We start from the raw sequence: 26,958 nt of genomic DNA on the forward strand, positions 1-26,958 counted from the left end.
TAATTTTGTTTCCTTTGTGTTTACGTACATTTCATGGTCACTGAGAAATATCTCGTGTTGTAGGGAAGGAATTTCAACGTGTCATTTGCTATTGTTTGTTAAAGTGTTAAAGTTGTTCTGGGTTTTGCGTGTGGAGACCCTTTAACCTGGCCTAGAAATAAATTCAGTAAGAAACAAAACAAACCCCTGTGTTGCAAACACTAAAGTGAATCCAAAAACAGGGCAACACGTGACCAAATTCAAACGAACAGAATGTATTTACAACATATGTAATGTCAAACATATATAATATAATTATATGAATATATAATATAAATCTATGAAAACAATTCCAATATGTCTCTGAGAGTCCCTGTTGATATGAATGGAACCAAATGGCAGAAAGTCATTAAATAAGAAACAGTAGTTAAAGTAGTCAGCGAATTTGTCGTATTCCAAAGTAACTGAAGTATTCAATGAACTAGTCGGACAGTCTTTCCGGAATGTTGCACTGACTACTTTAACTACTTTGGAACGTTGCATACAGAAAGCTTTTCAGCTTGTTTCTTATTGAATGACTTTCTGCCATTTGGTTCCATTCATATCAACAGGGACTCTCAGAGACTTGTTGGAATTGTTTTCATGTGAATTATATTATGTATATTTGACATTACATATGTTGTAAATACATTCTTTTCGTTTGAATTTGGTCACATGTTGCCCTGTTTTTGGCTTCACTTTAGAAATAAATTCAGACAGGACTCAAATTTTTGGTTTGGTTTTTGGCAGAATTCAGGCCACAACTTTATGGATTACAAATCAAGTGAGTGGTTGCATAGGCTCTGGTTCGGCTAGCTACCTACGGTAGCGCTGATTCTGGGCAGCAAACGGTGAGTCAGCCTGGGTGAACACCTGGGACTGGAGCCGACGGATGTCTGGGCCCGGGTCCACCCAGATGCGCCCTGAACTCTGCCTCAGGGCACAACCCCGCTTGGGGAAGACCAACCATGAGTCCATGGATTCCTTTTGAAGGAATACCCGTGCAATAGGGATGGCTAGGCATCCTGCCACCCCTATCAACAAGAACCAGAGCCTATCCGCAACCTTACAAGTTGTGACGATTTGCTACGCGGCAGGCGAAACCCAAGCGGCAACAGCCAATCAGCCAAATGGGGAAGATTCCTGCCGTGCCCCTGTCCAAAGACAGGCGACACACGACGGCATAGCATTGTCAAGTGCAAGCCCTAAATTAGGGAGAGGTAGGCGGGTGTTCCGGTGCACTGTGACCCGAAAAGAGGATCTCAGGGTCACATGCAGCAGCTAAATAGTGGTCCCTCTGACTCTTTGACTGCCATGCCCATAGCCCAATTGCTCCCCATCAGAGGGACCACCAATAGGGTGTTGTGGCTGCTCCAATGTCCCCGCCCCCAACACCTAGGCCTGATTGCCGGGTCCCATCGCAACGCGTGCCCTCTTGATAGGGAGGACCCGATTCATCAGACACCTGCCTGCAAAGGCCAGGTCCCCTTTTTCTTGGTAGCCATTTGTCTACTCAGAGTCGCCCTAAGCTCCTTTTATGCTTGCAGGCAGGGCCGGCCCTATGGCCAGGCTGGGTGGCACAGGGCACCACGGCGCCGGCCCGCCAGGAGGGCGCCGCGAGCTGCGCCCGCCCGCTGGCCGGCCGGTCCGCCGCACAGCTGCGCCCACGGCAACTGTGCTGTGCCTGTCTGCCCGCCCGCTGCGCAGCAGCGCCTGTAGCGGCCGCGCTGCGCCCACCGCGCTGGGAAATGGGGCGGGAGGGCGCCGGAGGGATCCGGCGCACCACGGCGCCAGGGGTGCTTAAGACGGCCCTGCTTGCAGGTCCAAAGATATGAGGTCCCAGTATCTTTTCTAGCACAGATGGGAACGCAGCTGGGGGGGGGGATTTAGGGAGGACAAGTGACTGGAAAGGCAATGGTTAAACTTCCCCTTTCCCCTCTGCTTCATTCAAAGTGTCACCTACAGCTGCCTTGCAGGATAAAAGAAAAGCCCTGAGGGGAAACACTTTGAGTTCCTCCCAAAAACCAGTAAAGACTTCTTATCAACATGTAATCCCCACCCCCTTAAGAGTAAGTGTAACTAAGTAAATATTAAGGTGTGGGCATATTAGATAATAGAAGCAATCACAGCTTCTTTGTGAGAGGTACACTTTCTTTAGCGCTGGGAAGAAGTCCAACCCCCTTTGAATGCCAGAAAGTCAAAGCCTGTCAAAAATTAAGCCACAACAAAATATAACAATAGCGCAGGCACACACAAATGAATGGAAAATAAAACTCGGATACTTGTACTTCGCACTGACCTGTATCAGGTTGTTTATTGCCCCATAGGAATCTGCTTTTGTCTGTCACCAGGTTGACTCAAAATAAGCAAACCTTCCCAGTGTTTACCAAGAAGGTGTAACCTACTGAGCTTCTGCACGCTCCTCTAACTGCTTGGAGGCTGAAAGGGCGCTCTACTTTGGGGTTGTTTTGTGCTTTGGTAGCAAGCTAATACTTCCTGGAGTAAGCTAACCTTTTCCATAAATGTTATATGTTTTTGCTAGGTTTTAATCTTAGATTCTCCAGCACAAATTGTACTTCTTAGTAGAATGACAGATTTCGGCACAGTATGAGATGCTCAGAGCTACCTACTCGCTGTAGAAGCAAAATTATTCAGTACACATTTTATGGGGAAATTGTTTTTTTGTTGTTGTTTTTGCCCATGGACCCCACCCTCAGTGTGTTTAAAGGGTCACTTTATGGAATTTTCTCCCTGCCATTTTTGTAGTAGCTGTCTTTTACACAAACACAGAGCGCCCAAGGATGTGCTTGCACAGTGCAACAGTCGTGTGTGTGTGTGTGAGAGAGAGAGAGAGAGAGAGAGAGCTGACAAATATGGTAGAGAATTTTGAGAGGCCATCTGTGCACTGAAAAAGAAAGGAAGAAATCATTCCTTAGCATGTTGTGTTGTGCTCTGCCTTCCATCTTACAACCTTTCAATAATCTATTTCTGGCTTTGGTGCATTGTAGATTTCCTTGTGATTCCACTGTTTGTTAAAGATAATGGCAGTGTAATAAGCCTATTTCTAGTATAAAATGTCTATACATTAAAAAGAGTCGATGTATGGCAACAGAGTTCTTACTCCCCCTTCTTTTTTTATAAATAATGGCAGCAGGTTTAGCTGCCGATAGAACACTTAAAGCAAGGGATAAGTTGCCTTTCTTTCTCCCCTCAGAAATGGCAGTACTCACAGACACCTGCAGGTCTCCGCTGTCACTACGCAGCTGCGTACCTGTGTGGGCGAGTTTTGTGTCGAGGTCTCGCACAGGAAAAGCAGGAGCAAGCTGGTGACGAGTCAAGCAGCCTGCCAAGGCATCCTTGTGGGTGTTTATATTGAACTGTCACAGTTTGAAGGCTTTTTATTAGATGCTATTTTGGCAACTGGTACTCAAATGAAATTAGCTCTTTTCCCCACATGTGCTTTTCAGCTCTGCTCCAACGTCACAGCCTGGTTTGGCCATTGCGTCATGTCAGGATCTAGAGGATGACAGAGGGATTTTTTTTTCCCAGAGGGCTGCAGAGTGGGTGCAGAAATACAGCTGATGCACATAGAGACCTATAACCTCATCTAATTAGCCAGGCTAGAGGCCTTGTGCCTTATCTTGTGCTAGGAGCAGCTAAATTCCTAAGGTTGCAAACAACATTCTTAAGTGTCTACATTTAACAAGAGAGAGTCCTTTGTTTCCTTGCCTAATGAATAGGTAATGAAGGAAGGACCATACACGGTATAATTAGTATTGTGTTGTAACTTTAGATTGGAAGAAGTTTATGCATATGTACCCTGTTTCTCCTAAAATAAGACATACCCATAAAATAAGCCATAGCAGGATTTCTAAGCATTTGCGCAATATAAGCCATACCCAGAAAATAAGACATAGTGATAGGCGCAGTTCTGGAGGGCCCCAAGGAAGAGGTGAGGCTGGACACGTAATAAAAAAATAAGACATCCCCTGAAAATAAGCCACTGTGGGTTTTAAAAAGGAAAAATAAATATAAGACGGTGCCTTATTTTCGGAGAAACACTGCATGTGTAGACCTTTAAACCTCCCCCTATAAAAAAGTTCAGACAAGACTCAAATTTTGGTTTGGTTTTTGGCAGAATTTAGGCCACAACTTTATTGATTACATCAGGTGAGTGGTTGCATAGCTCTGGTTCGACTAGCTCCCTGCACCCTTGCAGGTAGAGCTGACCCAGGGCACCAGCATAGGTCAGCCTAGGGTGAACACCTGGAATGGCGGAAAGCCGGGAACAAGCTATGTCCACCACCCAGATGTCTCCCTGGACTCAGGCACGGGCACAACCCCCTCACAGGGTTGACCAAACCATTGAGTCCCTGGATTCCTTTAATGGAATACCCTTCACATAGGGATGGCGATCCCTATCACCCGAAGCAGAGCCAATCTGCAACCTTACAAGTTGTGACGATTTGCTACGCGGCAGGCGAAACCCAAATGGCACCAGCCAATCAGCCAAGTGGGAAAAAATCCTGCCATGCCCCTGTCCCAATGACACGACGACACACAAAGGCATAGCAAGGTCAAGCGCTCAAGCCCTAAAAGTAGGGAGAGGTGAGCGGGTGTTCTGATTCACTGGCCAAAAGAGGAAGTTCTGAGTCATGTGCATGGGCATATATAGGTCCCTTGATCGGTTTGGCTAGTGTCCCATTGGCCTGATTCCACCCAGCAACAAGAGACCTACCAATAGGGTGTTGTGGCTATCCAATCGTACCCACCCACAACACAGGGTTCGGTTTCCAGGTCACACTGCAACACATGCCCTCTTTGAGGGAGGACACGATTTAACAGATAACAGCTATGTATATTAGCAGGCCCCACCCGTTCACAGCCGCGTGGAGATTTCCTTCAGCCTCAAACGTTAATTTTGCTACACAGTGTGGTGGTTGCCTTTACTTTTAGCACACCTTCAATGGCTCCCCGTCCTAGCAGTATTCTTAGTTCATTTACCCCAGAGTCGTTGGACATAAAAATGCCATGAAGCGAGGATTATGTAAAGTAGGGGCTTGCAGATGGATTATGCTGTTGCCTCTGGTAGCAAAGAAGAGTATAAAGTGGGAGTGGAGTGGGCTTGATCTACCAAGCTGGACTGGGCCCAGCCGGCATGGCCAGATGCAAAAGTGGGCAGGGCTCCTACACCTTTAATAGTTAATTAAAGGTGCAGAAGCCCCAGGACAACAGCTGTCATTGGTGCCAGTTTTAGCACAAAGCTGCCCCAAAGCCTGGGAAGGAGAGTAGGGTAGACCCCTGCCTAGAAGCCAAATAACTTTCTACAAGTGGTCATTGAACCACGCTGGAAAATAGTTTCTGGTAGCATCCCTCCACATAGAAAGGAGACTTCTGATGTTATAAATTTGCTTTCATTGCCTGTGTATGTTGACTGTTGTGGGGGAAGTCTTTTTTTTTTGTCCATCCCTCCCCTTCCCCACTTCTGCTAACTGATCCTAACTTGGCCATGAAAAAATAGAAATTAGATCTGCAATGGGAACATAGCAAATCTTCTCTAAAGAAGAAACCAGTATGCTATGGACACTATCTTTTTGTGAGCAATTGGGAATTTGTTGGGTGATCCGTACAGAAGCATATAGAAATTCCGAGCCAATCCCTTGAGGGCAAAAATGTTCCATTCTAGGTGATGGTAATTTTAAGTTTTGCACAGGTAGGAGGCAAGAAGGAGCCCTGAAACTCTGGATCCAATAAAATCCTTGCCCTCTCATACTAGGCACCTGTAGAATTATTGAAGGGAAAGTATTTGTTTAGATGGCACTGCAATGAATGGAAGAGCATGGTGAATGAAGGTGAATTTGAAAGCTCCGGTTCAGGGGGAAAGCAGACGTGACCCTTCTTCATTCCTGTGCCAATCTTGGAACAGCGGCTTTATTATCACTGTGCATTGTGAGTTTTAATTTAGAGTCTCGGGCATCTCAGGAGTCTGCCCTCACAAGTAGAGATGTTGTTTTTGGCACCAAGATTTGAAAGCTCAACGAATAGCTCTCTGCAGCTGTAATTTTAATTACATAGAAACTCTCTGCTGCCTTCTGCGAAGCAACCACCCAGAGTCTTAGAAGAATCTGGAGACTGCTGGGCACAGGAAGGTTAAATTACAGTTATTAGGAGGAAGTTATTTAAAGATCAAAGTTGACTGTCTTCTGAGGAGCGAAGCCTCCACTTCCCCCTGAAAATGCAAAGCAAACAAAATGTTTGCTTATCATTCCAGACTTCCTCTTGTTTATTGCTGCTTGCCTGCAACCCCCAATGCATTGTACCTTCTTATCTGCCAAAGAAATATACTTTTATTTTGAGCCTCCCCCCACTGCGCCATTTGTTTCCCACCCTATGCAGATGGCTAAAGGCAGGTGACAAGGTCAATAAGGAGTCGTGCTGGTGTGAGTTGTAGGAATAAAACTGAACCAGAGCCCAAACTCAGAATGAACCATTTATTTTTCTTGAAAAGAACCTGAACCATTCTTTGATTTCCAGATTCCTGGAAAACAGGAACTGTTAAATAGAGGGCTGCATTTTCTGATTTGCAAGTAACACTAAATCACAGTGTATTGAGCTATAGTTTATTAAACCATGATTTAGCATTATGTGTGAACCCTGCCCAACAGCTTAAATAGTATTTATTTACTGCAAACCAACTGTGATATGAAGCCATAGTTTGTGGTTTGTTTGCTTATGAACCTTGATCTGTTTTTACTATGGCTCAGCATTCCATGTGAGCATAACACCCTCCGTCCATTAACCCCACCCAAGAGCTCTCCAAACTACAAAGATGTGAAGCAAGAGCAGCTAGAAAACAAACCATATTTTGGAGCAACAAACCATGATTTGTTTCATTGTCCATGGAACAACTTGTTGATAACTCATGGTTTGTAAAACAAACCATTATATATATATATATATATATATTATAAATAGCTTAGTATTATGTGCAAAGTGGGCCAACGAATTACTTTCTCTTCCATGCAGCCCATAGCGTGCCAACAAACTGTGCACATACACTCCAAAACCAAGATGGCAAACCACATTGACTGTTGTGACTTCCTGTCTTTATTTGGAGGGCAAATACAAGTTTGATGATTCAGGTGTAACTACAAACTATGATGTGGCTGAGAAAGGAAGTAACTCAGCAGTTCATGAAGGTGGGAGGAAAGAGGAAGTGCAAGGCTTGTTCACACATTGCCAAACTATAGTTACATCTGAAGTTAGCCCAAGTTTATTGTTAACCCCAAAAGTATGCTTAGGTATTTCACTAAGGCACTCCAAGTGCCTTTGCTGTGAACAGTGAGGGTGAGGTGGGCAGTCCTGTTTTGAAGAACTTTGTTATTAAAGCTAATTATCAATAAAATAAATAATAGTATTTAGCTTCCTGAGAAGAAGCACTCTCAATTAGACTTAAACCACTAGCGGCAGGAATTTGAGATAGCCCCATTGTTCAGAATGGTGGCATCTATAGCTCCTTTGCCCTAGCCATCCTGCCTGTGTGCATATTAAACTTTACAAATGACTGAGCAGGGTAAAACAATGATTGTACAGTGCATTTATTCCAATTGTGTGTTGCTCTCCAAGTCCAATTTATTTTTAAAAAATTTGGATCCTGCCCCTGCAGTGGGCTGCATGTGAGCTCTGGCAAATAGCTCTAGCTCAGCCTTATCCATTGCCCCTTAATCACCCTGCTGGCAAAGGGCCTTGCCCACCTGTTGAGTCAGCTTCCCTCTGGTTCTGATTTTTATGATTGGGTAGCACCTGTAGATCTCTCAGGCATCATTTGAATTGGCTCAATAGAATGTTTTCACAGATTGGCATCTGTACTGCTTACATCTTGTACCAGTGGCAGGAACACATTTATTCTGAGTCATTAAACTTCCCCAGACGCAGGAAGGAATCTCTGCCTTTAAGGGGTTGCCACCTTGGTAAAGGAATGAGAAGTAGATTTGCTGGTCTATTTTGGATCTGCTAGTTTCTTGCGTAGTAAGCAGGATGCGCATGCAATATAATAATGTACCATTTTAGCACAATGGGTTGGTGGGATACATGTGCGAGTGTCGATCTCTTGGCCATAATAAATCTGTCGGGACCCTAAACAGCATGCCCATTAAGGAAATCCCCCTCTTTTTGTCTATCCTCTAGCCCGATGTACCTTTTTGAAATTCACCAGCAGTATGCTCGAGATGTTGATGTGGTGAGGTTTGCACATTCGGAGACTTAGTTTCCATGGTAGCAAGCCTTATGTGCTAGGATCCGACAAGTAAGGGGAGCAGCGAGCAGAGAGGGAGGAGAGAGCATTAGGGAAAGAAATCATTAAACTGTGTCAATTAGTATGCAGTGCCATAGCTGTCTATACAGCATGCTCCCTCAAAAGCAGGCAGTGTTTTCTGCCGTTGCAGAAGCAGAGTGGGCATGAATGGGAAGAGAATGAGTTTTCTCGTTTAAAACAAATGGCATGCCGAGCTGAATGACAGATCGCCATTATACCAACATTAATGTGTCTTTGTAACAGGGAGTAAAGAGCTGATAAGGAACACCAGATGAGTATCTTCCAGGCTAAATATCCCTTTTCTGCCCTCTCAACCAGAAAATATTGCACCAATTGTAAAAACAGTTCATCATTTTGGAGAAAATATGCCTTTCTTTTAGACTTAGTAAGCAGGGATTGTGGGGAGGGCAGAATCTGTGGTATTTGTACATTTGACAATACCACAAATTAAAAAATCTCAAGATTGAAAAGATGACTACAACCCCAAAATGAGTAATATTCTTGTGCAAAGATTATTGCCCACATTGGCTTACAAGGAAGTAGTGAGTGCTGGAACAGCATCAATACGAGATGCTGAATTATATTTGTCTATTTAATTAGAGGGATAGCCAAACTGTGATCATTAAAAAGCCAATGAACTAACTCTGAAGAGAGGGGATCAGAACCACGAGGGTTCTTGTTTGCTAATATGAATCACTGTTTAGTGTATAAAAGGCTATACAACTTATATCTTGTTTATTAGACAACAGCTGTTTATAAGCTTAGCATGAGGTATTATAGAATTGTAGAGTTGGAAGGGACCCCAAGGGTCAACCAGTCTAACCCCCCACAAGGAAGGAAACTCAGCTAAAGCACCCATAACAGATGGCTGGGTTTGCCTAAGGTCACCCTGTAAGCTTTATAGCTGAACATAGATTTGAATGCTTTCTTGTGCCTAAACCAAATTCTCTAGCCACCACACAATTCTGGCTGTTTTTCCAAAGTGCCTTTGATTTCAATTCAGGAAAGCTGCAACAATTCCCAAAGATGAAGGCTAATCTCAAATGTAATGGTTTTAAACTCAAATGGTATGGTTTTAGCAGCAGATACCTCAGATGTTGTTCAAACTGGAAGGGAAAGACCCAGAGATGGATTCGTCTGGTTCACTCACTCAGCAGAATATTAGCAAAAGTTTAGCAGGGTTTGGGATTTTGTTTTCCTACAGGCTTGCCATTCTTGGGCTAATCAGTTCTGCTGTCAGTAGGGAAGGTAGTGGCAGCCAGAATCAGAGGCCCATTTATCCCCATTGAATTTCCCATTCCCACCTCAACATCATACCGTGGGCTTTCCTCCAAGAGTGAACAAGTCAACTGGTGTAGCCAAAGATAAGTAATTGATTATTATCAGTTGAAATGCTGCTCTTCCCTTTCCAAAGCTACAAAGCAAACAGATTTATCGTGTTTTGCATCCCATACAGGTATGGTTAAGAGTCAACAGGGTACAGAATCTTCATGTTGATGAACACTCTCTGCATAGATTGTGTGTGTGTGTGTGTGTGTGTGTGTGTGTGTGTGTGTGTGTGTTTTAGAGCATAGCCTTTAAACAGGTGTTTTACTATATGTGTTGGCATAACAATGAGCCAAGGCCAGTCCTAGTTTCTGGTGTTCATACTTGTATGAAACAAAACCTCAGCACCCACTTCCTAAATCCCAGAGATGACAAGGCCAGTATTAGTAATGCTGTAACTTCTTAAGTTTGGGTAACTTTTCCTCATCATCATAAGAATTGAGCCTTGAAATAAGAATTGAGCCTTAAAATAAATGGAAAGCTTTTGACAACTTAGTCAAAGCCTGGAACATTACTGGTGAACGTCTGACCCACAGGCCTAATAAGAGCTTGCAGACCCCGCCCCCCCCATCCTGACCTGCTAGGTCATTTTGGCCAAGTTATGGTCACCTGCCCTGCAGCAGATGCCATTTATGATGAGAGGTAAATATACAGGTATTGGATCATATAACACTGGTCTTAAAGAGTCTACATTTCCAAGCACAATTCAAAGTGTTGGTGCTGACCTTTAAAGTCCTAAATGCTTTGGTCCTGTATACCTGAAGGAGCGTCTCCACCCCATCATTCAGCCCAGACACTGAGATCCAGCTCCAAGGGCCTTCTGGTGGTTCCCTCACTGCGAGAAGTGAGGTTAGAAGAAGAAGAAGAAGAAGAGTTTGGATTTGATATCCCGCTTTATCACTACCCGAAGGAGTCTCAAAGCGGCTAACATTCTTCTTTCCCTTCCTCCCCCACAACAGATACCCTGTGAGGTAGGTGGGGCTGAGAGACTTCAGAGAAGTGTGACTAGCCCAAGGTCACCCAGCAGCTGCATGTGGAGGAGCGGAGACGCAAACCCGGTCCCCCAGATTACGAGTCTACCACTCTTAACCACTACACCACACTGGCTCTCACACTGGTTACAGGGTACCAGACAGAGGGCCGCCTTGATAGGGCGCCTGCCCTGTGGAACTCCCTCCCATCAGATGTCAAGGAAATAAACAACTGCAGTATATGATTTTTCGAAGACATCTGAAGGCAGCCCTGTTAAGGGAAGATTTTAATGTTTGATGTTGTATCGTGTTTTAATTTCTTGGAAGCCGCTCAGAGCAGGGGTCCCCAAACTAAGACCCGGGGGCCGGATGTGGCCCAATTGCCTTCTAAATCCGGCCTGTTTTTACATGAGTAGAATATGTCCTTTTATTTAAAATGCATCTCTGGGTTATTTGTGGGGCATAGGAATTCGTTCATATTTTTTTTCAAAATATAGTCTGCCCCCCCACAAGGTCTGAGGGACAGTGGACCGGCCCCCTGCTGGAAATGTTTGCTGACCCCTGGCTCAGAGTAACCCAGTCTTTCTTCCTCTTCCTCTTCCTCTTTCTTACTCTTCTTCTTATAATTTAGAAAGCCCAATGCAATCATCATAGCTTGCACCAGTGCTCCCCCCCCCCTAGGAAAAATAGGAGCCTGTAATCAACATGAAGTTGTTTCTGTAAGTGTCACACTTTTTAGCAACAACAAAGAGATGTGCATACCCTCAAGTACCCCCTGGGGGAGCACTGGCTTGCACTGAACCGTGTGTGGCTCTTTGCAAACCTTGACAATCAACTGATCATTGGCATGGGCGTAGGAAGGGAGGGGCGGTGAGGGCGCTCTCTCCCAGGCAACGCGATCCCGAAGGCACCATGGCGGCTGCCCCCCGCCTGCGCTGGGCGCCCCGCCCCCACAGGCAGCAGTCCCCGCCCCCAGAACATACGTCACACCCCTACAGACGACGCACCACGCCCCCAGAACACGCACCAGCCCCACCCCGCCTGCTCTCTGCCCCCAGTGCCAGAGAATGAAGCTCCGTTAGTGATCATTGGGGCTTGCAAAGATCTTTGCAAGCCCCATCAATTGGCCGATTGTCCACACGGACACCTTTGTGATGTTAGGTGACTGCAGGCTGCCCTACCCACTGGCTAGACTTCATGGAGTGTGGGAGATAAGGATTGCCCAGCTTTATCCTGAAGGTTCACGCCCAGGGAACCTTCACTGGAAGACTCCACAGTGCAGAAGTTCAGTGCAACAAAACTGATTAGGATGGTGCAATAGAGGGGGCTGGGAATTAAGTAGCTTAAGTGCCTTAATTGTGTTACTGGGTATGTGTTTATATCAATGTTATTGTTTAGTCGTTTCCGACTCTTCATGACCCCATGGACCATAGCACGCCAGGCACTCCTGTCTTCCACTGCCTCCTGCAGTTTGGTCAAACTCATGTTAGTAGCTTCGAGAACACTGTCCAACCATCTCGTCCTCTGTCGTCCCATTCTCCTAGTGCCCTCAATCTTTCCCAACATCAGGGTCTTTTCCAGGGAGTCTTCTCTTCTCATGAGGTGGCCAAAGTATTGGAGCCTCAGCTTCACGATCTGTCCTTCCAGTGAGCACTCAGGGCTGATTTCCTTAAGAATGGATAGGTTTGATCTTCTTGCATTCCATGGGACTCTCAAGAGTCTCCTCCAGCACCATAATTCAAAAGCAACAATTCTTCGGCAATCAGCCTTCTTTATGGTCCAGCTCTCACTTCCATACATCACTACTGGGGAAACCATAGCTTTAACTATACGGACCTTTGTCGGCAAGGTGATGTCTCTGCTTTTTAAGATGCTGTCTAGGTTTGTCATTGCTTTTCTCCCAAGAAGCAGGCGTCTTTTAATTTCGTGACTGCTGTCACCATCTGCAGTGATCAAGGAGCCCAAGAAAGTAAAATCTCTCACTGCCTCCATTTCTTCCCCTTCTATTTGCCAGGAGGTGATGGGACCAGTGGCCATGACCTTGGTTTTTTTGATGTTGAGCTTCAGACCATATTTTGTGCTCTCCTCTTTCACCCTCATTAAAAGGTTCTTTACTTCCTACTCACTTTCTGCCATCAAGGTTGTGTCATCTATAGTTATGAATAAAAACAGTTCTGTTGTTACCTTGATGCAGCCCAGGCATCTTTATGTAGCGATTATATGTGTGTATCAAATGTGGCTCCTACATTTAGCGTATGTTATTGTTCTGCAAATATCTAACTATGGGGAAGCTAATAAGAGGAAGAGTGCCCTTCTTTTTCTAATAGGCATTTACATTTCTTACGATGGCGAGAAGCTTAAATCACAACGAAACCTCAATAAAAGAGAGAACCGTGTTTTACAACCAGCTTTCATTAATTTTTTAAAGACTGTCCCATAAAACCCACAGAGCCGAAGCAGCCATAGATGCCACGTGATGAACAGGCTTAAGAGCCACTTAATATTTAATGAACCAAAAGCCTCTAGCAACTAATAATGTTGTAATGGTACTTGCCCTTTGCTCTGGTGTGTAGCCACATATTTTGAAGGGTGTGTGTGTGTGTGCGCACATACATACATACCTCCTAATGAATGCTCATCCACCCACTGAGTAAATGCAGCAAAGGATAGCAGCTTGCTTTCTCAGTGCATCTTAGAGCAAGGGTCAGAAACAGAATGTACATTTGCGTCTGGTGTGCATATTGGCAATGCTTTAGTAACACTATACTGTACTCTCCACCCAGATCTTGGCCACAGATCATATTAGTTCGGTTATGGGTATTTTTACACATCCTGGTTCTGACACCCTTGATGCCCATCTTTCATGTGCTCTGGAAGCCTCAGATGCCTCAAGAACATCAGAGAGCAGAGGCCGGTCTGCTTCATTCATGTTAGATCCCGGATGTGTCCAATAAAGAGTGTAGCTGGCTGTTCCTGGAGCCTAGATGCTAGCTGGACTGCTGCACCTTTTCATGTTGCAGTGCAGAGTAATTCTGCTAGCTGTGGCTTCTGCTCTGAAACACAGTGACTTGGGAGCTGAGCCATGCGTGTGTTCACTGGGGCCTCTAGCCAATCCTTTGCTTGTAGACTTTTAGTCATTGTTGTGTTCTGGCACAACCAATCTGGAGCAAACAGCCAATGAATAAAAATTGGTGGTAGGCAATTAGGTTTTACTCAGAGTAAATCTATTGAAATTAATGGCTCTAATGCAGTCATGGCCATTCATTTCAATGGGTCTACTCTGGCCACAGCTTAGTTGAATACCCCCCCCCATTGTGTGCCTATTTGTGTGTAAGATGCACAGCTTCTTATTGGAGGTGGCGTTAAACCTGGTTTAAGGTGATCTACATTGATTGCCATGGTCAAATATTCTGTGCAGTGAAACAAAATGAGTAATCCACAAAGTGCTGATACATTTTCTGTCCACCGTATTTAACCAGGAAAGCATTTAAGAAGAAATGTAACCGGCATATATGCCTTCATTTCAGGGAAGTCAACAATGGCTCCTTTTTGAGAAAACACTTCTGCATGTCTTTAAGTGCACACAGTGGTGCTTTCTACAAGTAAATCAGTAGCCCTGAATGCAGTCGAATGCTCCAAACATACATATGTTACTGCTAAACTCTGGCATACAGCTGGAAGAAAATGCTCCTTAAATCTTGGTCAGACTTCTTTGCAAAAGAAGTAAAGGACTATAGTGTAAAGTCCCCAAAAGTTTCAAAGAATGTTGCCTTGGAAGTGAAGAATCCATCCATCCTAGATGAAGATTGTAGGGGATAACAAGAAGTAGAAGGATGTACTAATGAGACACAAATTCACAATAACAGGAAATAATATATCGCACTGCAAAATCTTAAAAACATGTATCATCCCTTTCTCCATATACTTCTTCCCACAAAAACCATTTAAATTCTCTTAAACTCTTCTATCCAGGTTGGTGGACATACCATGTTACCCATTCGTTGGATGCCTCCTGAAAGCATAATGTACAGAAAATTCACCACAGAAAGTGATGTCTGGAGCCTTGGAGTCGTTCTATGGGAAATCTTTACCTACGGCAAACAGCCATGGTATCAGCTCTCAAACAATGAGGTGTGTGCTGTTGTACGAATGATATGCTTTTAAAAATGCAGCCAGGCTGTGGTGGTGAATGGTCTCAAAGGCAGAGCATTTGGCTGGATCCGGGCCCTTCCCTCCATTTGCCGGGAGTGGAACATTTATAGAAAGATAAAGAGTGCAGAAGTGTTTGGTGCATGTAAAGAGGGAGGTGGGTGACTCTCTCAGAATGTATTGACTAATTGCCCAAATCAGCAATAAAAGAAAGAGTAAATTGGCTTGCTCCTTGTCCTTTCTCTCTTCTCTCTCTCTCTTACTCCAGGTAATTGAGTGTATTACTCAGGGCCGTGTCCTGCAGCGACCTCGCACCTGCCCAAAGGAAGTCTACGATCTGATGTTGGGATGCTGGCAGCGGGAGCCTCATATGAGGCTCAACATCAAAGAAATCCACTGCCTCCTTCAGAACTTGGCCAAGGCATCTCCCGTGTACCTGGATATTCTAGGATAGAAACTCCTGGCACTTCCTCTTACGGAGTGTGTGAATGAATGTGTTCAATTGCCACTAAACTCCATTAAAATGTGTTCTCTCAACTCTGACAGTATTAAATACAAAGATATGGAGGAGCTTTCAAAGGGCAAGCTGTGTGCATTTCTCCCTCTGTAGACACAGTATTGACTTTGTGACATTACTGACATGTATCTCTTCTCCCCTCTGTTCTTTCTGTGTCTCTGTCCCTGCCCCTCGATTTCTATTCAATCAGGCTTCTGCATTATTATAACTCTGCATAGACAAAGGCCTTAAAAAAAAACCTGACCTGTTATATCAACAGACACTCAGTTTTGCCCATCACAACTAACAATGCCTTGTTGTATTCATGCCTTTGACCTGGATAAAAAAAGGGAAATTATGACTTGAACTTTGTGACTTCTGCTGTATGGATATCTGGAGCTTCTATGGATTCACCTCTTCGTGTGATTTGGCATCTGGGCAGAAAAACCGAAGACTGGTATTCTCTGTGGGAACCTTGTTGTAGCTGAGATCAAGCCAGAGGGAACGAAATCAGCAGATTGTGTAATCCACTCTAAAGGAGAATCTATAGGATCAGGTGGCATCCGATATACCACTGTAATTATTTGGTGAATGGGAAGGAATTCAATGCTTTCCCCTGGGAAATGTTTAGAGGAGCAAAGGCACATCTAAGTGTGCCGCCATTTTTGCATTGATAGATGCATCAATGTGGTCTGTGTAAAAGGCGTTGCCAAGACTTCCCAGAATTGCATAGCAATATGCTCAGCTAGGAATCTCCAGCCTTGTTTAACCATAGGGATTTCGGATGTCTCGGAATACTAGCTGATGGGAATCACACATGCGGAGCTGCTGTTCTTAGTTCCTGTTTGTGGGCTTCTCCCAGGCATCTGGTTGGCCACTGTGAGAACAGGATGCTAGACTAAGACAGGTATTGGGCCTGATTCTGATAAGCTCGTTCTGTTGTGATGCCACTGGTACAATTGTTCTCCCGTGAGCCTTTGATAATGCAGGCGAGGGCTGAGGTATATTAAAGTGTAGTATAATTACCAAGGCCAATTCCTAAAATACGAATGCTTCAGTAAGATAGGAGGGAAGCTTTTCTTGTATGATGCTGTTTAGACAGCGAGCCCCTGCTGTTGCCCCCCCTCCCCTTCCCCTTCTCCCTGTGCAAACCCCAACTCAGCATGGCCCCTGTTGATTAATACCCAGCAATTTGTGCTGAAAACAGTTGCTCATCTCATTGTGCACCCAAATAGGCGTAGCAAATTCATGACGGAAAACATATATTTAGTTGTAGGAAGGTCGTTAGCTACATTCAAACATCTATACATTGTTGCAGGCGCAAGAGGCTGGTACTGAAGATTTTGTATGGCATTTGTGAGAAAACAGGTCCAAAAAGTCTCTAGAGAAACGACAGTACGGTTATTAACTTTGTGAATGATTAAGATTCAGAGTTCGCACTAGTGTCTGCTTGATGAAGTGGTGGTATTCCAGTCTTTTTTTTATTTAAGATCGACAGGCATAGTGTGTTTACACTTTTCATCATGGCTGCTGGGTTCAAGAAGGCAAGCTCGCGACACACAAATGTGAAAGGTTTAGGATGTGCATGTCAGGTAATTTTTATTATAAACCCTTAAGATGAGATAAAATCAAAGTCAGTTCCTACCTTTGTGGAGAAAGTGCTGCAAAAAAAAATAGGGGTTATTTTTTACTAAAACAAATGGGGTCATAAACGCACAGCTTGTCAATGTTTTATTGTCGTTTTATTTTTAAAATTAAGCACTTATTTTTCTAAGTGTTTCCATAATAGTTTAATATATGTTTTGCTTGCATTTCTTATTTATTAAGGCACTTTCTTTTTGTCCCTCAGCAGTTTGGGAAGAAACTGTTCTTTTACATCTACATTAAAAATAGCAAATGTTAAATAGTGGTGAAGTTAGCCTCTCTTATGTCATTGGCAAAGGTTGGTGAAGAATACATATAACAATGTAACTCTAAGGCCATATACATACCACACACACACACACACACACACGGCCATATGCATATAAATATATTCCTAAATAAGATTTGAACAGGATTTTTTAATGGCTGAGGATATTTAATAAGAAATGGACTTTGAAGATTATTTCAGTGATTGCTGAGAATTTATTACATGGAAAGAAGAAATGTTCAACACTCAGTCTTATCCATTCTTTCATCCCTTCTTTTCAAGAACCACTTTTTTAAAGTGTCACTCTAGTTCATTTCCAATATGTGAAAAATGTGGGAAATAAATCTTGAGATGTCAGAGATCACTAAAAGGCACACCCACCCATGTATTATGTTCCAAAGTCATTTCTCATCTTTGGTTGCTTTAGCACTGCTGAATGGGTTAGTATGATTAGTTGAAAGTGGAATTAAAGGGGAGACTCCAAGCATTGTATTATAAAGGTACCTCTCAGTTTTTATTCCAGCGGAGGAAGCTTGGCTTCAACTATGCATTTCCTTACATTTTTTTTCTTTTGCAGTTTAATAGTGAAATAGTGGTATTTCACTATTCAAAAAAGGAAAGAAAAAAAATTAGAGCCTCCCTCTACCCAGCATGAATGGAACTAACACTGTGGCAATTAAAATAGCCTATTCAAGGCACAAAGAACGGGCAGTTAATCCTAAAGCATTAAACAGGCAGGCTCTAAAAACAAGAAACTTTAATTAAAGGCACAGGAGCACTAAAAAGCTGCAATTGCACTTTGCCTTTCCTTGCTGGACAAGCTGGTGTTGCAGTTGGGTCTTATAGCCGGGGTGGGTTGCTACAAATCAGGTCTGAGAATATATGAGAAGAATACAGAAATCACTGCACCGCAATGAGTGGAGAACGCCTGGAATTTTGATAAAGTGTGACCAAACTATAGCTGAAATTCCTAGAGAAAAGGGGCTAATATGGAAACAGACCTCGTTAACAAAAGTACCCTTATTTCACCTCTCAAGACACATTTTTTAGATTCTCAGCTTGAAAATAACCATGTATATTGTATGATTGCTGTAGGACTGTATACCAAAACAAATGTAAAATTTGACCACATGGTATCCTCTCCCCCCCCCCTTCTGAAAAAGCATAAGAGAGTAATTAAAAATATTGTGTTATAATATAGTGTGCAGTAGCTAACCCGTATGCCCATGTTAAAGGACCAAATGTTCAATACAGCCATTGTTCTGTGCCTAAATCTTGGCCTGTACTGCAAATGTGGACCTTAAGTGAATAAAATCTTCTGGCCTTGTAGGAAAGGTGTTAACTAACTAACCGCGAAGGCCACAGTGGCATTTAGTCATTCAAGTGGATATAACTATAGGTAACTGACAGGAAAATAAGAGTAAGAAATATAATCTAAAATGGGAAAAGAAAGGTTGCTCGTCTACTGTGTACATATCTGTCATGTTTTTCAACTTTGGCTAACTTTATACACTGAGCAAATATGACAATCAGGCTTATAAATAAAGAGGAAACATTTCTTGACTATGCTACATACAATCATATAGATATGATATAAATTAGATATGTTTCTGTGATGGTATACATTTTGTATATATCCACAGTAGATACATACCTGTATATGTGTTTTATAAATATTTGATTTATACATCTGCAGACAAATGTGATTTTGTGTATATGTATACATTTGTGTACACTGCACATATCTTCTTACTGGTGATGTATAAAAGACAAGTTAGATCAGAAGGCTGACAAAGTATGCTAAGTAACCAAAATCCATTTATCATCCATTTTTCCTTAGGTTTTTTTTAAAAAAATAATAACAATATTGTATGTTTTTCCACATATTGGTGATCAGCATGCAGTTCTGCCTAACCAGATAAATTCTAAAAAGCAGATTTACTAAATGCATAAAAATAGCCCTACGTCTTCATCCCATCTATTAATTCCTTTCTGACTGGTTTTAAGAGTATCCTTTGGGTCTAAGAGTTTGACTCAGCTTGCCTCGTTTTCTTTTGCTATTATTATTTTTTCATGAACTTCCATTTGTATGAGTTTTCACTTGTCATTTATGCACAGTAGTATTTCTAAGGCTAAGCTGGAAAAACAAAGGGTAGGACGGAACCACTGAGAAAGCAACAGACTTTCCAGTAAGTGCTGCAGCATCAAGGGAAACCCAGCCAAATGGGTGGGTATAAATAATAAATTATTATTAAATTATTATTATGTTAAGCTTCATCCCAGAGGGGCCCCAGAAGCGACATTAGTCCACATGGCTTAACAATTTTGGGTTCAATAGACCTAATTTGAGTTCCCATCTCAAATGGATATTTTTTTGTTGTTGTATATAGTTCAACAACCCCCAAGTCTGAGAGTCAGTAGCACAGGTGCCAAATGTCATGGTAACCTGAAAACTATAAGGCATAGGAAAGTTTTGTTTACACCTGTGACTTTGACATGTGCAGCAATTTTAATCAAAATCTGAGATGCCGTTATTTTATTTTTAAAATTGTGATCTGTCATGGAGCAACCCAACTGAAAAAGATAACAGGGGTTACCCAGACCTCTTTAATGGTTGTGAAGGGGCCCCCATAACAGTTCAAGCTTCAGGGACCCAAAAATGTAGGTCTGCCACTGAATTTTTGTGAAATTTGTGGTGAAATGTGCAAGTTCAATGCGGGAGAACTTCTGAAGGAGCAAACATCTCTCCTGGACAGTAATCACAGATGTTGCGCATCTGTACTCTCTGAGTAGACAGTTCAGGGAAGCGCCAAAGACTTAGGAGCTGTGGAGTTAATCCCTGAGCTCGTCTAAGAAGTTGGAGAACTTTCCCAAGCTCGCTGATATAAAACTCTTGCAGAGGCCATTTATCTTGATTCAAGCCTTTCCTGAGCCCATGTGTTGATAGGCAGGCTGGGCACAAATTTTATGCAAATCTTTATTGTATTTTATTACATTGGCAATGCAAAAATGGCAAGCATACCTGCGGCCTTTAACAAATTTAGCCGAGGGGCTTTGTATACATCTCTCATGTCTAGGCTTCACTTTTTGATATAATTGCAAGGGCACAACTGAAGCAACGAAGGCTGTTTTGGCTGAGCAGGACCACAGAAGTATTTCTCGTATTCTCTTTTCCACCTTCCATTTCTTCAGCTAGCTTTGGGGGCAAGTGGGGTTTTGCAAAGGGACAGGGTCCTCCATTGCGACAGGAAGGTGACTCTTCTTCTGAATGGGGTTTGTTTACTCTGACGTGTAAATCATCATCTATGTCTATAGCCACTAAAAAACAACCGTCAGTGGGAATCACAAGGTCTCCAGCTTTGCCCTTTCACTCCAACCCCACCCAGGGCCTTGTAGCCATTTGTTGCCTCAGGCAAAGACACCCACTCACAATCCTAAACAACAACAACCCTCTCTCTTTATTTACTCTTTGGAGAGTGGCCTGGGCTTTTGCAGGACAAGCAACTTCCCAAGGAATCCAGCGGTTGACTAAGAAGACTGTCTGCTTGAGGTGGCTGTTGTCCCTGGGAGCACATTGCAAGCGTTGCCATGGGAACAGAGAGTGCGCCATAGGGGGGGGCAGCGCATTGTGGCTTGTCACTAAATGTGAAGGTTTAATAGCACACAAAGATGCATTTTTCTTATCAGGGCTGAGATACTGCTGCTCTGATCCGAGCATCCTCATAGAGCCTTAGGTTAACGCTTGTTTTGATTTAATTTTTATACATTCGTTGCAAATATGAAGCAAAAAAAATTAATAATCTATATATGTTGCAGGGAAAACACTGTGAATTTCACGCAAGCAACCAAGCGACTATTTTGCCATCTTTTAAACATATGTCTCAGGAGAAGAATTGGGAATTGATGGTTCTATGTTATTTTTTACCGTCTATGCATTCAAAGCCAGGTCAAGGGTGGGGTGGGGGTGGGGGGGGGCTTGTTCATTTTCTGGGAGAAGATTTAAGAGTGTCAAGTGGAGTAAAACTCTGAACTGGAGCAGCTGGAGCTGTTCGTAACAAGGCTGTTTGACAGGAAGATGGAAGAAAAGCAGAAATCATACCTTTTCAGAGACCTACATACAGCTCTTAGGTGTCTTTGTGTAACTAAAAAAATACCAAATGTTGAATAAAACAGCTGAGAATGTTTTGTAAATTAAACCCCCTCTGGGTTTAATTGCATCACAAATCAATTTAATTTAGAAATTATTCATCCCAGTGCTACAGGCCACTTATAGTATATGTACATATATGTGTATAGATATATTTTCTAGACCTTTTTCTGCCTTTTTCCCTTTCTGGTGGGAGGAAGAGGAAGAGCAAGATCTAGATGTTGATATAAATATCTATATTTTCACTCAAACCGTGACCTGGTGTTTGGAGCCCTCTTTTATCCCTTTTCTTTTCTTTCTTTTTTCTTTGATTGTGATGTCTCCGTGCCGATATTTAGTGGTTCTTGTTTTGCAGTTTGTTCTCAAAACTCATTGCTTTTAAAATAAAGACCTATTGCATCTTGGCTGAATTTGAAGTGATGCCCGAGTAGCAATGTTCAAAGTTTTGTTTGTGAATCATGTGAAACAGCTTCTCTCAGCCTGACATGGAAAGTCTCTTGTACTAAAGTGTATTTAATGAAAATGATGTCCAACAATAAACAATGTCATCCTAAAGAAAAACAATTAATAACACAGTGACTATTACTTAAGAAGGCATAGAATTGCAATGAGCTGTTGTGTCCTGTTTCCTTCCATCGACTGTCTATATCAGGCATCCCCAAACTTCGGCCCTCCAGATGTTTTGGACTACAATTCCCATCTTCCCTGACCACTGGTCCTGTTAGCTAGGGATCATGGGAGTTGTAGGCCAAAACATCTGGAGGGCCGTAGTTTGGGGATGCCTAGTCTATATATATATAAAAACCACACTGCTGGAATGTCTGCAGAAGCAACCTTGAGATGTAGGGGCTTATACTGAAGAATAACAACTGAAGCGAATAAGTACATGTGTGGCCCAACAGCAGACAAAACGGGTCTGGAAAATGTGGATTTTCAGCTGCGGTGTGGATGTAGCCTGTATTGAAGAGTTACAAGCTCAAACTGAGGGAGACTGTAGCACATGAGGCAGAATGTTGGCAGCCAGGACCCTGGGAGGAGAAAATCCTCAGCAACTACCAGAGGCAAAACCTTCTAACCAACCCAAGGTCGGGACAAAGGTATCCTGGTAGGGGCGATGTAAAAATTGGGGTTTGGCTTTTGCTGCCCAACTCCCCAAGGGACACCGAGTCCCCTAACTCCATGATCGGTCAGGAAAAAAAATGGATAGAGGCTGGAAAGCAAGGGAGAGGGAGGGAGAGACCCTGAACGAAAATGTGCAGGAACCTTGAAAGACACTTGACATTGTTGAACTCCCTTAGCCAAAGACCACCCACAATCATTATACATACATAATAGGAGGCTGTCTACAGCAAAAATCCTGTCTGCCAGGATACCTGGTAATGGTCACTGGTTGTATTTCCTGAGCAGCTTGGTCATTCTTTTGTGATGGTTAATACCAGGCTTCCTCAACCTCGGCCCTCCAGATGTTTTGAGACTACAATTCCCATCATCCCTGACCACTGGTCCTGCTAGCTAGGGATCATGGGAGTTGAGGAAGCCTGGTTAATACTTTAGTTCCTTAATCCAGGTCACAGACTCACCCTATTCATACCCAAATATGCCCTTAGAACATGATTTGTAAGGGGACAATGGGAAGGCTTTCCCCATATTCTTACTGCAGAGGAATTTGAGGTCATTGGGAGTGTCAAAATGGCTTCAGGATTGCTCTCCTGTACTATTTTAGGCGCATGGTTTATATATTTAGATATGTATGCATTTATGAATATTCTATATTTGAGACCTCAGAATTCTAATAACAGGACTAAAACAAGGGGCAAGGCCACAACAAACACCAGTTTGGAGCATGGAAACAGTGTGTGATTTGGGTTTCGTTACCAAGCCCAGGAAGTGTTAAAAAAAAATATGCATTTGGGCTTATGGTTCAGAACCTGGATCAAAGATAGCAACTCCCTTTTGATGTTTATGCAATTTGCAAAAACACCAACAAAATCTGTTCTATAAATTATGCAGATTTTGATGCAGAACAATTGAAACGTGTAAAATTGCAGATCATTCCTAGTTCTGTTATATATTGAATCTCTTCAAGCATTAAATACTTGACATATATAAATTAGCCACCTGGAAAGTTTTCCAGCCTAAATATGCTGTAGAAATGCTATGAACCCTTCAGTTTGATTCCTTTAGGACAATACCCTGACCAGTATATTTCCCAAGCTTTTTGCAAGGGCACAAATGAGTTCTATGGTTGAGATTGAGGTTTAGTTTCTGGGATAGCAAAATAATCAAATCCCTCAACAATTTACATACTTCTGGGGAATCCCCTCTGAGTTCCGTAGACTTTTGCAAGGAAACAGAGCTTTCGAACTACAAATATATAAACTCCTGTCTGTAGAATATAATCTATGAATCAGGGCATTCCACATGTTCTCTCCCCCTACCACATAAATGCAGATACACTGCACATTTGTTTTGTGGAATCCATTTTTCCCCACAAGGTAGCCCCTCTGTAAGTTCTGTTGAGGAGATACTGCATTTGTGTGTGTAGACCCTTTTAAAAGGTAAAGGGACCCCTGACCATTAGGCCCAGTTCTGACCGACTCTGGGGTTGCGGTGCTCATCTCGCGTTATTGGCCGAGGAAGCCAGCATACAGCTTCCAGGTCATGTGGCCAGCATGACAAAGCCGCTTCTGGCGAACCAGAGCAGCACATGGAAACGCCGTTTACCTTCCCGCTGTAGCGGTACCTATTTATCTACTTGCACTTTGACATGCTTTCAAACTGCTAGATTGGCAGGAGCAGGGACCAAGCAACGGGAGCTCACCCCGTCGCAGGGATTCGAACCGCCGACCTTCTGATCGGCAAGCCCTAGGCTCTGTAGTTTAACCCACAGAGCCACCTGTGTCCCTTTAACTTTCTCCAAATAAATTCAGACCCTTTAACCTTCCCCAAATTCAGACAAGACTCAAATTTTTGGTTTTGGCAGAATTTAGGCCACAACTTTATTGATTACAATCAAGTGAGTGGTTGCATAGGCTCTGGTTTGATTAGCTCCCTGGACCCTTGCAGGCAGCGCTGACCCAGGGCACACCGTAGGTCAGCCTTGGGTAAACACCTGGCATAGTGGAAGGCAGAGTCTACTAGTCCACCAGCCAGATGCCCCCCCCCCTGGACTCTGGCTCCGGGCACAACCCCTCTCAGGGAAGACCAACCAAGAGTCCCAGGATTACTTTAACAGAATACCCATCGCATAGGGATAGCCAGACCGCTCTGCCACCCCTATCACCTGAACCAGAGCCTATCTGCAACCTTACAAGTTGTGACGATATGCTACACGCCAGGCAAAACCCAAGTGGCACCAGCCAAACAGCCAAGTGGGGAAAATTCCTGCTGTGCCCCTGTCCCAATGACAGACAACGCACGACGGCATAGCAAGGTTATGCGTGCAAGCCCTAAATATAGGGAGAGGTGAGCGGGTGTTCTGATGCACTGGCCCAAAAGAGGAAGCTCAGGGACACGTGCATGGGCTTAAATAGAGGTCCCTCAATACAAATTTTCTGGCATCCCATTGGTCTGATTGCACCCAGCATTGAGGGACCTCCAATAGGGTGTTGTGGCCATCCAAACGTTCCCACCCACAACACAGGTTCTGGTTGCCAGGTCACACTGCAACACATGCCCTCTGGTTAGGGAGGACCTGATTTTCCAAGCACTCAGGCTGCAAGATTGTGACTGGAAAATGAGGCTCCTCAGCAAGCACATCTGTGTGGCTTGCAACTCTCCAAGTGTTACAGGACCCTACTGGGTTGCGCCTATGGCATGAGAAGAGATGAGTAAACGCATTTCATGTTCTCCCATAACCAAGCAACATTTAACGATTAAAAAGATACTATTTAAGATGCTGGCTGCTCTTTTCCTATACTACTCTAGGGTGAAAGCAGGCTGACTAGCTATTATCTGCCATTTCTGAAATACAGGGAAACTGCCTTATGCTTGGTCAAGCTATTCATCCATCTTTTCATGTGCTGTCTGCTCCGAGTTCTCCACAACTGAGGCAGTGAGAGATCTTTTCTGATGTCTCTCTACCCAATCCTTTTAACTGGAGATGTCAAAGATCAAGTATTAAATTTTCTACATGCAAAAACATAGGGACCCAGGTGGCGCTGTGGGTTAAACCACAGAGTCTAGGGCTTGCTGATCAGAAGGTTGGCGGTTCGAATCCCTGCAACAGGGTGAGCTCCCGTTGCTCGGTCCCAGCTCCTGCCCACCTAGCAGTTTGAAAGCACATCAAAGTGCAAGTAGATAAATAGGGACCGCTCCGGCGGGAAGGTAAACGGCGTTTCCGTGTGCTGCTCTGGTTCGCCAGAAGCAGCTTTGTCATGCTGGCCACATGACCCAGAAGCTGTCTGCGGACAAACGCCGGCTCCCTCGGCCTATAGAGCGAGATGAGCGCCACAACCCCAGAGTCGGACACGACCGGACCTGATGGTCAGGGACCCTTTTACCTTTACATGCAAAACATATGCTCTCTCCATGAACTACAGATCTGTCCTATACCCAACTCTTAAAGCAAACTTTTGCATGAGAAATTCTATATTTACTTATTTATTTGATGAATGCTCCACAGGGCTGGAATACAAATCTGTCCTGTTTGTATTCATTTTTAAAGCAGCAAGTTAGTACAAGTTTTCCCTGCCTTCCTCTCCCCCCCCCCCCAACATCCCCACTGTATTTCCTCAACCCCATCCATTATATATATATATATGAATTGGAAACTGAACAGTTGAATTTGAATCAGGACTTTGAATTCTATGTGCAAATGCTAATAATATGTGGCTGAAGGAGCCAATTACTCACCAATCATCTGAAATGGCCCCTCCTTAAATGTTGCCTTGCATACAAGAAATTTCTGTAAAATTCTTAGTGGGGATCAGCAAGGTGGATCTTTGTGCAACCAAAATCTTGACAGAAATGGCAGGACAAATTTATCTCGTGTTGCCACATGTGACTGCGCTAGTTTTTAATCTTATGTCCTGCATCTTCCTTTAAAAACAAACTACACCAGGCTTCCTCACATATTTGCCCTACAAAGCCGAGACCACCTATTTACTTGAAAAGGAAGCCTGGGCAACTGAATCTAGCACTCTGCACTAGCATCCCGCCAGTGATGACTAATGTCTATTGGGAGTGGAAGGGCAGAAGGCAAGGAGGCCAACAGGAAGTGGAGCCAGAGCCAATGACAGGGCGGACAACTTTTCTGCTTTTGTCCCCATCCTCTTTTCTGCCGAGTCCTACAAGGGCAAAATGAAGGGAGAGGAAGCAGATAGGCATTGAACCCTCTGGATTGGTTGTAAGAAAGCAGGTTGGTTTGGAGGAATCAAGACCAAGGTTGGTGGAGCCATGCCCCTTATTGCCCACATGCATTCAGTCTACCTGCTACTAAACAGATGACCAGAGCTTTCATTATATTTTTTCTGATATGGTTTCTGCCTAAACTATGTGGGAAGGTGTGCGTCAGCCCACAGCATATGCACATACACATAGATTTATGCTCTCAGACTTTTATTCATAAGCTTCCGAGTTTTATTTATATTTACAGCCTTAAACAAATGTCTTGTCCTCTAGACG

General features: G+C 43.5%; 1 protein-coding gene across 6 annotated transcripts in view; it reads left to right on the top strand.

Annotated features, from left to right (window-relative positions):
* The window catches only part of NTRK2 (neurotrophic receptor tyrosine kinase 2), a 181,867-nt gene extending 164,840 nt beyond the window's left edge, over window positions 1-17,027 (top strand). For all 6 annotated transcript variants that reach the window (XM_060280086.1, XM_060280088.1, XM_060280091.1 and 3 more), the window contains 2 exons: window positions 14,602-14,760; window positions 15,047-17,027. In XM_060280086.1, the coding sequence (XP_060136069.1) occupies window positions 14,602-14,760; window positions 15,047-15,232 (345 nt within the window). In that variant the 3' untranslated portion in view covers window positions 15,233-17,027. The remainder of the gene's footprint in view (window positions 1-14,601; window positions 14,761-15,046) is intronic.
* The last annotated feature ends 9,931 nt before the right edge of the window (window positions 17,028-26,958 follow it).

Source organism: Zootoca vivipara, chromosome 11 (assembly GCF_963506605.1).
Source record: "Zootoca vivipara chromosome 11, rZooViv1.1, whole genome shotgun sequence".
Lineage (NCBI taxonomy): Eukaryota > Metazoa > Chordata > Lepidosauria > Squamata > Lacertidae > Zootoca > Zootoca vivipara.